General features: G+C 37.6%; 1 protein-coding gene across 2 annotated transcripts; it reads right to left on the bottom strand.

Moving 5' to 3' along the window:
- Positions 1–40: 40 nt before the first annotated feature.
- On the bottom strand, positions 41–10,147 carry nebl (nebulette). Of its 2 annotated transcripts, none has more exons than XM_049478600.1 (7): positions 9,909–10,147; positions 8,527–8,621; positions 8,123–8,207; positions 4,778–4,885; positions 3,891–4,071; positions 3,528–3,643; positions 41–1,819 (listed from the first exon to the last, which is right to left on the bottom strand). In XM_049478600.1, exons 1-7 carry the CDS (start codon positions 9,975–9,977, stop codon positions 1,643–1,645), a joined length of 831 nt encoding a protein of 276 aa, XP_049334557.1. In that variant the 5' UTR covers positions 9,978–10,147; the 3' UTR covers positions 41–1,642. The 2 variants fall into 2 exon arrangements, with proteins under 2 accessions (XP_049334557.1, XP_049334556.1); XM_049478599.1 differs by having other exon boundaries at positions 4,760–4,885; positions 9,909–10,146.
- Positions 10,148–15,253: the final 5,106 nt, after the last annotated feature.

Genomic DNA, 15,253 nt, shown 5'->3' with positions numbered 1-15,253 from the left:
ATACTGCATATATACATACATTTTAACAATTGGCAACAAATACATGCTACAAAAATGTTTAATTTGGACAGAGAGACAAAAAGGCTTATTTAAAAAGGCATACAAAATTAAAGCTTCAGTCATGAAATCAACACAAAACAGATGCTGTTTTTTTTCTTGTTTCAAATAAATATATATTTTACTATTTTTTTATTTTTTTAATCTGCATAATTAAATGATCACGATGTATGAAAAATGTAATTGAGAGTGGGTATAAAGTTGGTGCATAAAATCGGACGTCTGTAAAGTTCAGTGCCTCTAAAAGCGATGATTAAAAATAGCTTTTACGATCACAGTAAAAGTTATGCCACTAAATGGTTACAGGTCCACTGACTGGTCTCTCATTTAGATCAGCACAACTAGCAACTAGTTCATATAATATTCACTAACCCCCTAGAAGCATGACGTCTATAACTTTACCTCAACATATCTTGCACCGATGTGCCCACCATCGGCAATACAGGCAAGATCAGTGCCTTCTTTTATTTCTTCTGTTTTTTTTAATTCTCTGCAATGGAGTCCAGTTTTAATCCTGTTTAATCTGGGGTTTCTTTTTTTCCAATTTTACCAAATTGAAAACCTCTGGAATATAATCAAGAGGGAGATGGATGATCACAAGCCATCAAACCAAGCTGAACTGCTTGATTTTTTTTGCACCAGGAGTGGCATAAAGTTATCTAAAAGCAGTGTGTAAGACTGGTGGAGGAGAACATGCCAAGATGCATGAAAACTGTGATTAAAAAACAGGATTATTCAACGAAATATTGATTTCTGAACTCTTAAAACTTTGTGAATATGAACTTGTTTTCTTTGCATTATTTAAGGTCTGAAAGCTCTGCATCTTTTTTGTCATTTCAGCCATTTCTCATTTTCTGCAAATAAATGCTGTAAATGACAATGTTTTTATTTGGAATTTGGGAGAAATGTTGTCTGTAGTTTATAGAATAAAACAACAATGTTCATTTTACTCAAACATATACCTATAAATAGCAAAATCAGAGAAACTGATTCAGAAACTGCAACAGAAAGTGTTCTCTTAATTTTATGGTAGAGAGGTACATGTAGGGTTTAGTAAGGCAAAATAGTCCCAAAATAAAAGAAAATGTTTCCTCATAAAGGTTGTTCATACACTCTAAATGACTGTTTCCATTCAAAACTTTAGTTATGCAGATTAAAACAGATTGTCTTTACTTCAATTCAACCTAAATTCCTTAAAATCGGTAGAAAATATAGGGGTATATTATATACAAAATCACATCACATGCACACGAACTACCTAAGTTCTAGAAATACAAATAACAGCACAGTTTCCTCAGACCAACATTAAGCTTCGGTTTAAGCCTAGACTTTCCTACTTGTATCACAGTTTAGTCTGAGGCTTAATTCATATCCGGGAAACCATGCTTAAGTGTACAGAGCACAGTGTAACAAAACAAGGGACACGTTTTAGAAAGACAGAAAGAAGGACAGTGTATACTAGCAAAATAGAGGCCTGCTTCTGTCTATTTACAAGTCTGTCTGTCTGATCCCTGTATCAGCTGCAGTGGAGCGGTTTAATTTGAGGCTCAGTGGGGGTGAGACTCGGGCGTTTGGAGGAAGAGAGCTAGCGGATGCCCTCTACATAGTTGGCGGGCAGCATGCCAGAGCGTCCGGTCCGCTGCACAGTCCCGTACAGCCAGCCTTCGTCGATGGGCTGGACGTTGTGGATAATGTCACCGTCTCGGAACGAGACCTCATCGCAGTCCTGAGCTGTGTAGTCGTACAGAGCCCTGTACACACTCTGGAAGATGTGGATTAAAAAATGTTACTTTTATCCCATATGAATAAAAAAAAAAGCTATCTCACAAAGTAGTAAAAACAAGTACTGGCCAGCTTGAGGTTTCAGGTCACTGTTGATTCATTTTTTATCAATGTTAATTACAAATATGGATACAGAAGAAAACTAAGAGAAAAATCCTTCTGCCCGTTATTTTTATGTTTATTTAATTTATCTTTTCACATTTGCACACTCTTTGAAAGTTTAAGACTCATTTATATCCCCTTTACAAATGAAACTAAATATGTCCATTTAAAATCTTGTAACTGTCACTGCACATTACTCCACATACTTCTGAGTGTCCTTTGCATTGGCATGGATTTTAAACAATACATCCAGGGAATAGGGCTGCAATTAAATTATTTTGGTTAAACACAAGTTAAATTAGGTCTATTGACTGTTATATACAATATATTGTGCTGCAGCTGCAAGAGAATAGAGGTGGGCTATTTAACAAAGCTTGATTGATGGACATTCTGTTGTGCTGCACTGTTCCCCATGGTCTGATGGTTGGGTCTCCCCTGTGCCCGCACCAGATAAGCCCCTCGTGCCCCCTGAGGGACCCCGTGCAGCCCTGGTACCTCATAATCCTTATGGTATTTAACCTGCAGGAATGGAACCATAAGAGGAAAGCAGTTTGAACCTAGTTGTAGGCCTGACGTTCCAACACTGGTCCTGGACGACACACTGTCCTACAGCCTACGTTCACATTACCTGGCTTAAGTGACTAAAATCTGATTTTTTGCAAGAATTGGTTTGGATCCGATTTGCCATAAAATCTGATCAGATTTGATGTGATTTCTGGCTGTCCATATTATCAAAAAAAATTAGGTCTATTGACTGTTACATACAATATATTTTCATGAAGTTCTTTGCACAAAATCACTAAAGATAAATATCTCACCAGCTCTATTCTTGCCAGTTTCAGTGCCTTTCACAATGAGCCATTTAAGGGCTCTGTCACTTTTACGCAAATAAGACGTTGCGTTTACCAAAGGTTAGTGTTAGCCTGTGCTAAATGGCAAAACACGAACAAGCTAGTTAGTGCTTAACTGCGATAGAAGCACAAAACTCCTTATTTGAAAGTACTTGTGCCTTCCTCATCTGCTGGTGTTTCTTCAACTGATCTAGTGGATGGGGCTTTGGTGGGGGTTGAGGGGAGACGGTTGGTGCCAGGGTGGTTCTGCATAATAGGTCCCCTTAAAGGAGAACTCCAGTGTAAGACTTTGGGTGTAGTAAAACATGATAAAGAGTACTTACCTTTGTTATATAGCACACCTCTGTTCTCCCGCAGCTTTCCAAGATCCAGATATTTTTTACACTTTGTCCAAACCTGTATTAGAATGGATGATATGGGGCATATTTTGCCAATGTTTACAACCCGTAGCTTAAGCTAATTTCAGGGCTCTCTGGAGACTACCAATGAGGTGTGGAGCTACTTTGAGCCTGGATAATTTATCTGCAAGGGCAAAATATGTCCCACATTATTCATTGTAAAGCATGTTTGGACAAAGTGGAAAAAATGACTGGATCTCAGAAAGCTGCGAGAGAATAGAGGTGGGCTATTTAACAAAGCTTAGCACTCTTTATTATGTTTTACTACACCAAATGTCAATTTTACAGTTTTTTACACTTTTAATTTTGGTGTGTGTTGAGTTTCATGAACGCTCACCAATGTTGGATGTGCTCGCAGCTGCATGGACCTCAGGGAGTGCATGCTGGCCTGATGCATATAGCTGTGACCCTGGCTATGTCCAGTTGAGTAGTACGCTCCAGGAAGAACAGGGGCTACAAAGGAACAGACAGAAATAGGGCAATGAGAAGGCGTGATGCAAATTATGATGTACTGTTCATTGTCTACTGACTACATTAGGTGAACTGCAGTTTTTAATTGGTATTTTTTTGTTGGTATCTTCTAACTTCTTATATCTGCATTTTTTTATATATATATAGAACTGACTGTCCTTTTTAACCACATTTGATGTGTATGGTTGTACGAGTTCTGAAGGATCTGGGCTTCTTATCTTGAACTTACCCACAATGACCCCTGGCCTACGATCCACATCCATGATGTATTGATGGACATTCTGTTGTGCTGCACTGTTTCCCATGGTCTGATGATTGGGTCTCCCCTGTGCCCGCACCAGATAAGCCCCTCGTGCCCCCTGTGGGACCCCGTGCAGCCCTGGTACCTCATAATCCTTATGATATTTAACCTGCAGGAATGGAACCATAAGAGGAAAGCAGAGGGTCAGTTTTAGATGGGGTTTAAACCTAGTTGTAGGCTTAAGGTTTCCAGCTCTGGTCCTGGAGGACACACTGTCCTATGAACAGGCTATGTTCACATTACCATGCTTAAGTGACTCAAATATGATTTTTTGCAAACAGTTGGTTTGGATCCGATTTGCAAAAAATCTGATTTCATGTGATTTTTGGCTGTCCATACTATCAAAACAAAACGATCTAGGTACAGTCTAAATATGCCAGAAATCAGATTTGGACTGGGAGTCTAAACATAGCCTTAGAATCTTAGTAGTTTCTGAATTATTTATGTTAATATATATAATAAGAGTGTACTTTAGAAGTTTTTAGGTTTCCAGGTTTTTATTCCACACATCAGCTGTTTGAAGACTGACCCACTGGTTAATCAAGTAGAATCAGGTGTGCTGCTGGTTGTTGGACAGCCCTGCTGTGTAGTGCATGAACTAAACCAGCAAAGGTTCTAGACTAGCATTCCTCCATTTTATAACTTGAGAAAAAAAAATCAAGCAATTTGAACATTTTTTTAATGTAATAACTAAATAATAATTGTCCAGTACAATATAATTAAAGTCACATCATTAACAAGCTTCAGACATGAATTCATTAAAATGACACAACTGGAAAAGAACTGTTTGTACGAACTTCCTGATCAGGACTGACATTGCTGATCTGATCCTGGGCTTTCTTCAGTCTCTGCAGCTCTGGCGTGTCCACGAGAAATCTGAGACCACGCCCCTTACTCTCTTCAAAATCTTTCCTGTACTTCACCTGTGGATCAGGAGAGAAGGATAAGTCAGCAATGTTAGAGGCTTCTATCTTTAAAGCACCTATTGACCTAGTGACCTTGCATAATGCTACTAGAACTGAGCTGTGGAATTGTGTTTTATGGAATGATGGATGAGTTGAGGAGTGTGGGATGAGTTGAGGATGATGAATGAGGTGGTTCTGTCCTTAGTTACTCCAATCAAAGCAGGATAAACAATACACGAGCAGGTGTCCAAACACTTACTGCCCATATACTAATATACCAATTATTTATTCTCTGATATGGAATTCTAAGACTGACCAACTGTTATGAGACATACAGCTCTAAAAAAAATTAAGAGAGCACTTCAGTTTCTGAATCAGTTTCTCTGATTTTGCTATTTATAAGTATATGTTTGAGTAAAATGAACATTTTATTCTATAAACTACGGAAAACATTTCTTCCAATTCCAAATAAAATATTTGTCATTTAGAGCATTTATTTGCAAAAAATTTGAAATGGCTGAAATAATAAAAATATGTGAAGAAAACAAGTTCATATTCATAAAGTTTTAAGAGTTCAGGAATCAATATTTGGTGGAATAACCGTGTTTTTTAATCACAGTTTTCAAGCATCTTGGCATGTTCTCCTCCACCAGTCTTACACGCTGCTTTTGGATAACTTTATTCCACTCCTGGTGCAAAAATATAAGCAGTACAGCTTGGTTTGATGGCTTGTGATCATCCATCTTCCTCTTGATTATATTCCAGAAGTTTTTAATTTGGTAAAATCAAACAAACTCATAATTTTTAAGTGGTCTCTTATTTTTTTTCCAGAGCTGTACTTGCCTTACTGGTAAACTCTTTAACCAATCCCAACATGATGGAAGCATGGCCTGAAGAATACTGCTCCTAAAACCTGCATACAGCCAACCTTTCTCCTGATGGTGAGGAGCAGAACCAGCCAAAGGTGTGCTGGTCAAGCCTGGGCAGAGGCTGAACATTTTCAGGTCAGTAAAAACTAAAATACAGCTGTCTGTCCAGTAAAAGAGAACCAGATCTACAAAAATAAAACCGGTAAAAATAAATCTGCACAAGCACGTGTCCTGGTTGCTTGATTGCGTGAAGTGTTTGTCCGAGAGCCTGGGCTAAAACCTGAACAACAAGGACTTGGCAACGTGTCCCGAGCTGCCAGGTGGAGAATCGTGGGGGATCGGCCAGCCCACTGCCGAGCGGACAGCTGCCTTGCTTTTCTCCATGCTGACCTCAAAGTGTCACACCCAGCCTCACACTGGCAACCAAAGCACTCCCTGGATGAGCTAAGGCTCTCCATCACTGATTGTTTTACCTCATCCCTTGATCTGCTGGCTTTGATTGTTGTTTTATAACAGTGTGCAGCATGCACAGATTCTTTTCACCTGTGCATTCAGATAAAAATGTAATCCAGAGCAGATTACTGATTACCAATAAAAACAATACAGTAGCATGTAGAACTGTACCATAATTGTACAAAGAAATAGTGTACTAATATCAGTAAAATTTAATCTGGTTACTTTCTGTTACATATGTAATACCTTTCTTTTAACAACAACAAAACAATAAGAACCCTAATACAATACAATAAACATGCAATAAAGCTTTGTTTTATAAAACAAAATAAATCAATATACAGCTCTGGAAAAAAATTAAGAGACCGCTTCAGTTTCTGAATCAGATTCTCTGATTTAGCTATTTATAGGTATATTTGTAAGAAAAATTAACATTGTTTTTTAATCTATAAACTACAGACAACATGTCTCCCAAATTCCAAATAAACATATTGTCATTTAGAGCATTTATTTGCAGAAAATGAGAAAAAAAATATGCAGAGCTGGTGGAATAACCCTGGTTTTTAATCACATGCACATTTTGTGCATGTTGTCCTCCACCAGTCCTACACAGTGCTTTTGGATAATTTTATGCCACTGCTGGTGCAAAAATTCAGCTTGGTTTGATGGCTTGTGATCATCCATCTTGCTCTTGATTATATTCCAGAGGTTTTCAATTTTGTAAAAGCAAAGAAACATATCTTTTTTTAAGTGGTCTCTTGTTTTTTCCAGAGCTGTATGGTCTTAAACCTGCCTGTAATTTAGGCATGCATTTGATGGAATTAAGTAGGTATTCTGTATAAGAAATAGTTCAGAATGTAAATAAATTAATAAACAGATAATTCCTGCCTTGTCATCATTTTTTAAACTTGGGATGTAACTCACTTCCATGTGTTTAGAAGGCTGAAAGATTTCCACAAGAGGGAGCTATTTGAGCTTAAATAGATTTTGATGCATCAACAATACTATAGCTTAGACACTAGGCTGCAGCTGAGGTAGGATCTATGCTTTGCCTGCCACAACATCATGGAATACTGTTTGGGGTTGTTTCAAGGATGTTTCTTTCCTGATGGCCTCAAATTGTGGCTGGCTTCCAATTAATCTGTAATAGACTTGCTCATGTGGCCTCTGTCCAAAGCAAATGGGCAAAAAGTTCACCACACAGCAGACAGTGTATTTCCATATATTTTTATGGATAAATCATGGATAAGTCGTATGGTATCATATAAGCTATATGACCACAATTTGTCTTTAAAGCAGCTGTACAGTGTTATGCAGTTATTGCAAGTTATATGCAGTTATTGTACTGCCTGTTCCATTGTGCAGTTATCAGCATGCCGAACCTAGAGTAGCAATGAGATTCTGTTCTCTCTAGTACAAGTCAGTGGAGTTGCACAATGATTTTAAAGCTGTTATTTTAAAATAAAAATTCAACAAAATGTTGCTTTAACAATCAAAATATACACTAAATGACAAAAAATAATGCACTATAAAGTTGTTGTTGGAATGAAAAGAAGAGTACTATGTGTGAATGGTGGGCAATTTGTTGGAACATCCATCCAATCACTTGCAGTTCAATGATGTTCCAAATGTCAAAGTTTGTTTTTTAGTTAAAATCAGGGTCTTTGAGTGTGTCATAGAGACATGTCAACAATCAATAATCTCTCACCAGGTGGCACACTATTTAAAAGTTGCCTCTGAGGGAATTTCCATAGGACAGCGGGGAAGCACTTTTACACCATTTTTGTGGCAAATCCTAGTGTCTAATGAAAAATCATTTACGTATCTGCCTGCCAAAGCCAATTTTTTCAGTAGTCCTTGGTGCATTCGTTTGTTGGTTAATCATTGTAGTCCCTCCACAATAATTAGCAGTGGATTAGAGGAGTGAACTTACCTGACTCTGCAGCTCACTCTGTTGTCTCAGTCGCAGGTTCTCTGGAGTGTCGGCCACGATGGTGAACGTCTGTTTGGGGTAGTGCCTTGAGGGGAGAGAAAGACTGATTATGGGGAGCTTTAAAATAGCCTGCTCAAGGGAAGTTGAAAGAGACTGCGCAAGCTGGCAGAGATACATGAATTATGCTTTCTGTGCAGCAAACTGGCGTAACATCAGTAGCTCTACACAGATATTACAGCATGTTCTATATTTAACAAGGCAAGCAATTTGGAGAAACATTGTGAGAGCAGACTGTTGGTACGTCTTGCATACTTGCAGATTATGTAAAAAACAGTTCTTTGGAAGTAGTGATGATGCAGCTCTGCTGACATATTAAATAATGAGGATGCATTGCTACTACATACGAATTGCAGTAGGGCTTCTTCTCGTATCCTTTGTAGTTGTTCATGTTGAGGGTCATCTTGCATACTTCACAGTGGAAGCATCCCTTGTGCCAGTACTGGAAGATAAACAAATACAAAAACAAACAAACATGCTTGTAATCTGCACCCTGCTTAAAAAACAGCATGGTCAGCTAAAGCTGGTCAAGTTTGTCAAGCTAGTTAAGATGTTTGAGCAGCTTAGATTGTTTCTCCAGCCAAACTAGCAGGACCAAGCTGGAAGAACAGCAGCTTACAACCAAGACCATGACTAGCAAGTCAAAGCTGATTAACCAACATAACCGAAATTACAAAGCTGGTTGAGAGGCATTATCAAGTGACCTACCAGCAAAAACAAGTGTTGACCAACGTTAAAAGTAGGACCAAAGGGTTGGCCAGAATCATCACCAAGAAGGAGCTGGTCAAGCAGCATAACCAGAAAGACCAAGCTGATTGACCAGCATGACCAGCATTACTAAGGTGGTTGACCATGCTTGATCAAGTAGGGTGACCACCATAAACAGCATGAACAAGCTGGTTGACCAGCATAACTAGCTAGACCAATCTGACAAGCATAACCAGTAAAACCAAACCGACTGACCAACATGACCAGCATCACCAAGCGGGTCAACCAGTTTAACCAACTAGCCAAGTGTAACCAAGCTGTTTGACTAGCAAGACGTAGTTGGTTGACCAGCATAATCAAGTTTGTTGATTTCCATGACCAAGCTAGTTGACTAGCATCACCAAGTTGGTCAAAAAGCACAGCCTGGCTGGTTGACCAGCAAGACCAAGATAGTTTAATAGCATGACCGGCATTACCAATCTGGATATCCAACATGGCCAAGCTAGTTGACCAGCATAACCAGCAATAATCAAGCTAGTCAACCAGTAAAACCAAACTGGCCAGCATTGCCATATTGGTCAACCAGCATAACCAACAAAACAGCATGTCCAAACAGCATTAACTAGCTGTTTAACAATATAAACATAATATAAACAGAAGTTGGTTGACCAGTTTGACTATCATCACCAAGCTAGTCAAACAGCATGTCCAGCAAGAATAAACAGAAAGACCAAGTTGAATAGCATGACCAGCATCACCAAGCTGGTTATTCAACATGGCCAAGCTAGTTGACCAGCAATTAATCAGCAAAGCCAAGAATGACCAAAATCAAGTGAAATATACACTTTGTACTGGTTTACCAGTATAATGTATGTTTTGACCACCAAAGAGCACCTTAAACTGTCCAAAAGCAGCTGGATTTTTCTTCAGCAGGGAAAGCACAGAGACTCATGCACTGACACAAAACCGACTGGCATTTACAGAAAGAGAGAAAGTCAGATAAAAAAGAAAGAACAGATACCTTGTCCAGACAGTTCACCTTCTCAGTAGCGTAGACTATTTTTCCACAGCGCGCGCAGTGCGGGTTCATGGTGGAGCATTAGCTCGGGATGAGTGCTGCTGAGTGTGTTGTGTAGCAGTGAGGGACTGAAGTTGCGTTGGATGCTCGGCTCGGTTTATGGGGGCGTTCTGACTCTCTGGAAGGCGCTGAGAATGAGGACGAGCCTGATGAATCCGTGCCAAGCCATTCCCCACCGAGCATAAACAGCCTGCTCAACACAAACAACTCAACTGAAAACCAGCAGCAGCAAACTGACATTAAAGAGATACTTCAGTAACTCATCAAATTTACACACTTTCTCTCTTTAAATCTAAATCTACTCTGAATCCAAAATATTCTTTATCTGATGTCTTTAATTTAATTTCTTTAATCCAATTACACCAAAGCTAAATTTGAACTGATGTGGTTCAAATTTGGCCAAAACAAATATTTAACCCTTAGTCCAAAATTATTGTCATTTTCATTTACATGCAATGTACAATACATGTTTTCTCATATAACTGCATCATTTATTATAGAATGACATTTATTCATGACCATTTCCTTTTTATTTTTCCAGGTTCCTGTTTTCCAATAGTTTAACTGACAAACAATGACAAGAACAAAATGTAGCCCCTAGCATTACTTTGAAACCTAAAATTCAGCAAGTGTTCATTAACCTGTTCTAAACTGTTAAGAACAGTTAACCTCCTTTAACAATCAGTTAACTCTGAAACATATCTTACAACCTCAGTTTTAACACAATGGAGAGATGTTGGCAAAAATAAAATGGCCCGCTTTCTCTTTCTGCAGCTTAGATTCTATACTTGTGTTTTTCAAAAAATAAAATATTATTGAGTTAATTCAGTTCAAAATGGAAACTCATATATTATATAGATGTATTGCACACAGAATTATCTATTTTAGGTGTTTAATTATTTTATTGTTGATGATTTTGGCTTACAGCCAATAAAAAATCCAAAAATCAGTGTCTCAGAAAATTAGAATATTATATAAGACCAATTGTTTTTTTTGGCAGTGTGCCAAGTCCTGCTGGAAAATGAAATCCACATCTCAATAAAAGTTGTCAGCAGAGGGAAGCATGAAGTGCTGTACGATTTTCAGGGAGAACACTGCACTGACTAAAGTCTGGAGGAAGAGTGGAGACCCATAGTCCAAGCTGCTTGAGGTCTAATGTGAAGAATCCACAGTCAGTAGTGGTTTGGAGAGACATGTCATCTGCTGGTGTTGATCCACTGTGTTATATTAAGTCCAAAGTCAGCGCTTAGTTTTCTTGGAAAATCTTACAGCACTTCATGCTTCCCTCTGCTGATAACTTTTATGGAGATGCAGATTTCCTTTTCCAGCAGGATTTGGCACACAGCCCACTCTGCCAAAAGTACCAATTGGTCTTTTATATTATTCTATTTTTTTGAAACACTGATTTTTTGGTTTTAATAGGCTGTAAGCCATAATCATTAACAATAAAATAAATAAATGCTTAATATAGATCACTTTGTCTGTAATACATCTGGTTTCACATTTTAAACTGAATTACTGAAATAAAGTAAAATTCAATTATATTCATTTTTTAGATGCACCATGTAGCCTAAATGGATTGAGGGGTAAATTTTATATTTTATGTACAACATCAGGTGCTATTTTCTCACATTATATTAGCCAACTTATTCAATAAAATGGGCCTTTAGGTATCATTAGTTGAATTAGGTGGGGTATAATAGTGTTGTAACTGCACAAATCATTATTTATGTGCTTCTTAAAAAATATATAGGCTTTTGTTATGCATTTTGCTTAACACTAAAAGACGTGGTTGGTTAGTGTTTTTTATTTTTCCTGGGGGAAATGTCAGGAATGGTTGACGTTACACGGGTGAGTCATGTGAATCTGAGCAATCATAGTGAATGGTGACCCTGTGCTAATGATGCTATAGCCCTAAGGGTCTTTTTATTATTATGTTAGCCTGGCTAGACCAGAGCGTAACACAAATAATGAAAAATAGGTTAGCTGTCAGCAATTCACGTTATGTTGGAGTGCAGGAAATATCGATTTAAAATAGATCATCACAGCATGCAGTGATGCTGTCAGGCCAAAAGGGGGCAGTGATGACCAGAATTTGGTTTTAATCATACAAAGCTCTGCCATGAAATCCACCATCACTGCTTAATTTCATTTACTGCATTTGACTGATGCTCTCACATAGGAAGGAGAATTCATCCATGGGTGGAGAGTGTAATTGAGGAAAGTGAGCCATTATCTGCTCAAGAGATTGTGGTGTTATCCACTACACTGTGTAAAAACAATTATACACAACATACATACTATAGTATTTAATAGTCCACCATTTAAATGACTGTTGAGAATAACATAATAATCAATGTCTATAATTTTCATATGCATGCAAACTATAAACAGTTGCTTTCATGTCATCACAAAACATCACTACATTTGCATACACTATCAGTCTTATTTTATCATGCACCTCTTAGGCCCCACCTATTCACACTGAAGCTATAAGGATGTGTTTCAGCCTGCAGGAACCAATTTTAAAGGAACAGTAAACACTGTGTTTAATACTACAGGTTAAATAGGCTGTGGCTCAGTGGTTAAACACTAGGACATTGATCACAGATAATCATTGACCTGGAGTGCTGGAAGGGAAGAGTAAAACATAATATTATAGGCTAAAATTACATTGCCTCAATTGCTGGTACATAGTGATGTCTACAAAATTCAGTAGTGAATTAATACAATAAAAAAGTATATTTTTGCTATTACTTTTTTTTGGAATTTCTCTTTTCACAATGCCATAATAGATTTGAAACCAGGAATGTGCAACAATAAAAAAAATACTGTACTGCACAAATACAAATATAAATCACAATACATGATGTTATGAATGATGCCCTCTTGAGCCATATTTATACCATAAGTCGAAAAATACAAAAAAGTGTAGTGTGAATCATTTTAAGAAAACATTTGGTGTTGATATATTGGTGTGAGGATTAATGAAAAATATTAGAACAATTTTACTTATTAATATACTTAGTAATTCTGATCCATCCACCCTGTAAATCTCACACTATTCACTAGTGATTTGATTTGATTAATTCTTTCAGCAAAAACTTAACTTATTATCTCCTTTGAATACCTTATAACAGTTTTTTACTACTTAAGAGATTTAATAAATAAATTCAATTTTACTAAGGAAACCTTAAGCATGAATGGCATTTATTATAATTTGCATTTATGTACATCATATTTCTCAAAGAGGATAAGCAGATATATTTGCTAATTTCCTATTATTAATATATTTTCATTACTATGTGCAAGTTCCAATTTTAACAAGATTTGTATTCAATAAAAAAGACTTCAAAGGTGTTTCTGAAGCAGCTTTATCCTCCTACAAAGACTGAAGTGGTGAAGGAGTTTAAACCATAAGCTTCAGGCTCCCGCCCACGTCCTTCATCCTCATGCTAATAAGCTGCTGGCGATTTAAAAGTCTTTGTTTTCTGTCACCGGATAATCTCTTTACCTTCTTTTCCTCTGGACTTCACTTTCTGTGTTATTTGTATTTGACAAATTGACAAACCGAACCAAAAACACGTGCTTTCTCTTAGTATTTAATACAGTTATTAGAATCATCAATTTCCACAAAACTGCAAAAACTGATTTTACAGCCTACCGTCCGGGTAACGAGCTAATAGCATTACCATGAAACACACGATTTCACCTGTGAACGCGCTGCGCGCACCCAACTGCCTGATGCATCTGTAATGGAAAGCCCGATTCAATTCCACGAACCGATTCCTTTGAATTGCGCGTTCTAATGAATCGAACCCCCGATTCAGCAGTTCACTGTCATACATTTCGAGCTTTTTTTGCATATCTAGTCATTTTTGTAAATGCCCACTTTACAGTAGAAACACTGCTATTTATATTAATGACCTCAATCACTTAAACATATTTGTTTATGATTGTATTAATCACAAAAATATTCTGTGATTAATCAGATTTAAATTATAATTTATTTTTAGGCGTATATCAGGGTGGTTATGCTGATTTTAAATTAGAAACTTAATTCATTTTAAAAACCTGACCAATCAGTGGGCCCTAATCATTACATGGGCCCCAAGCCTAGGGTAACCTGTGAGAGCAGATAATTTAATAGTGTTTAAAAGTGCTGGAAGAGTGATGGAGTAAAACATAATATTATTGGCTAAAATGGTATTAAATTATATTTGTAAAAATAATATTTTTGCTATTTCATTTATTATTCAGTCATATAAAGGGGAAAGTGGTGGTTCAATGTTTAGTGCACCAGGTTATTAATAACAGGGGTGTGGGTTTGATACCAGGATTTGGCAAGATGCCACTCTTGAGTATGGCCCTTAGCCCTCACTGCCTCCCAGGCATGTGTCCTTATAATATGACATTGTGTGTGTCAGATGGGCTTAAAGCAAAGGCCACATTCCACCTTTGTCCAAAATATAGAAAGTATGAATGTCTTGTCACCAAAAGCCCACCATCATTTGGGAAACTGCCCCTGTATATCGTTTGGAATTTGTCATAATGCTAAAACAGGGCCACCATCCTCCATTTAAGAGAGGCAGTTCTTGGCTACCATAAGTGGAAGTCTGTGTAACATTTACTGTATACTTAAATAAAAATCCATGGGCTCTAAGTGGTCCACTGGACTAAGGCCCTGCCACTATGATCTGGAGATCGCTGGTTTGAATCCTGTTTATGTAGCTTGCCACCGAGCTTGCTGGCTACTCGGCAATGCTGCATCAGCAGCAGTTTAAAAAGAGGGGGTGGCTGACTTCACATGTATCGGAGGAGACGTGAGCTAGTCTTCACCCTCCTGGTGTGTTGGGGCATCACTAGTGATAGGAGGAGTCCTAATGAGTGGATTGGGTAATTGGCCATGTAAATTGGGAGAAAATGGCATAACAATTAGAAATAAAATTACCATTAAAAAAAAGTTAGGGCTGGGTAATATTGAAAAAAAAATCAATCTCGATATTCTTTAAATATGTGAACGATTCTCAATTACGATTTTTCGTTCTTACATAAGTTCTGTTTTTAAGAATTTACAAATTTAAAGTGATGCACGAGCTATTTTTTCCTTTAAGTTGAATTTCAAAATGTTTTATTTTTTAATTAATAGTATGCAGCCCCCTACACCCTTACATGCAGCTTTTGTTATTAATAACCTCCTTGTAATTCAAGTAAGTCTGAATGACAGGACCACTTAACCAACCCCCTGTTCGATTCACTCGACTCACTGAACCGAGCAGTTCGGTCAC

This window comes from Astyanax mexicanus, chromosome 4, assembly GCF_023375975.1.
Source record: "Astyanax mexicanus isolate ESR-SI-001 chromosome 4, AstMex3_surface, whole genome shotgun sequence".
Taxonomy (NCBI): domain Eukaryota; kingdom Metazoa; phylum Chordata; class Actinopteri; order Characiformes; family Acestrorhamphidae; genus Astyanax; species Astyanax mexicanus.
This window is presented reverse-complemented; position numbering and strand designations above follow the sequence as displayed.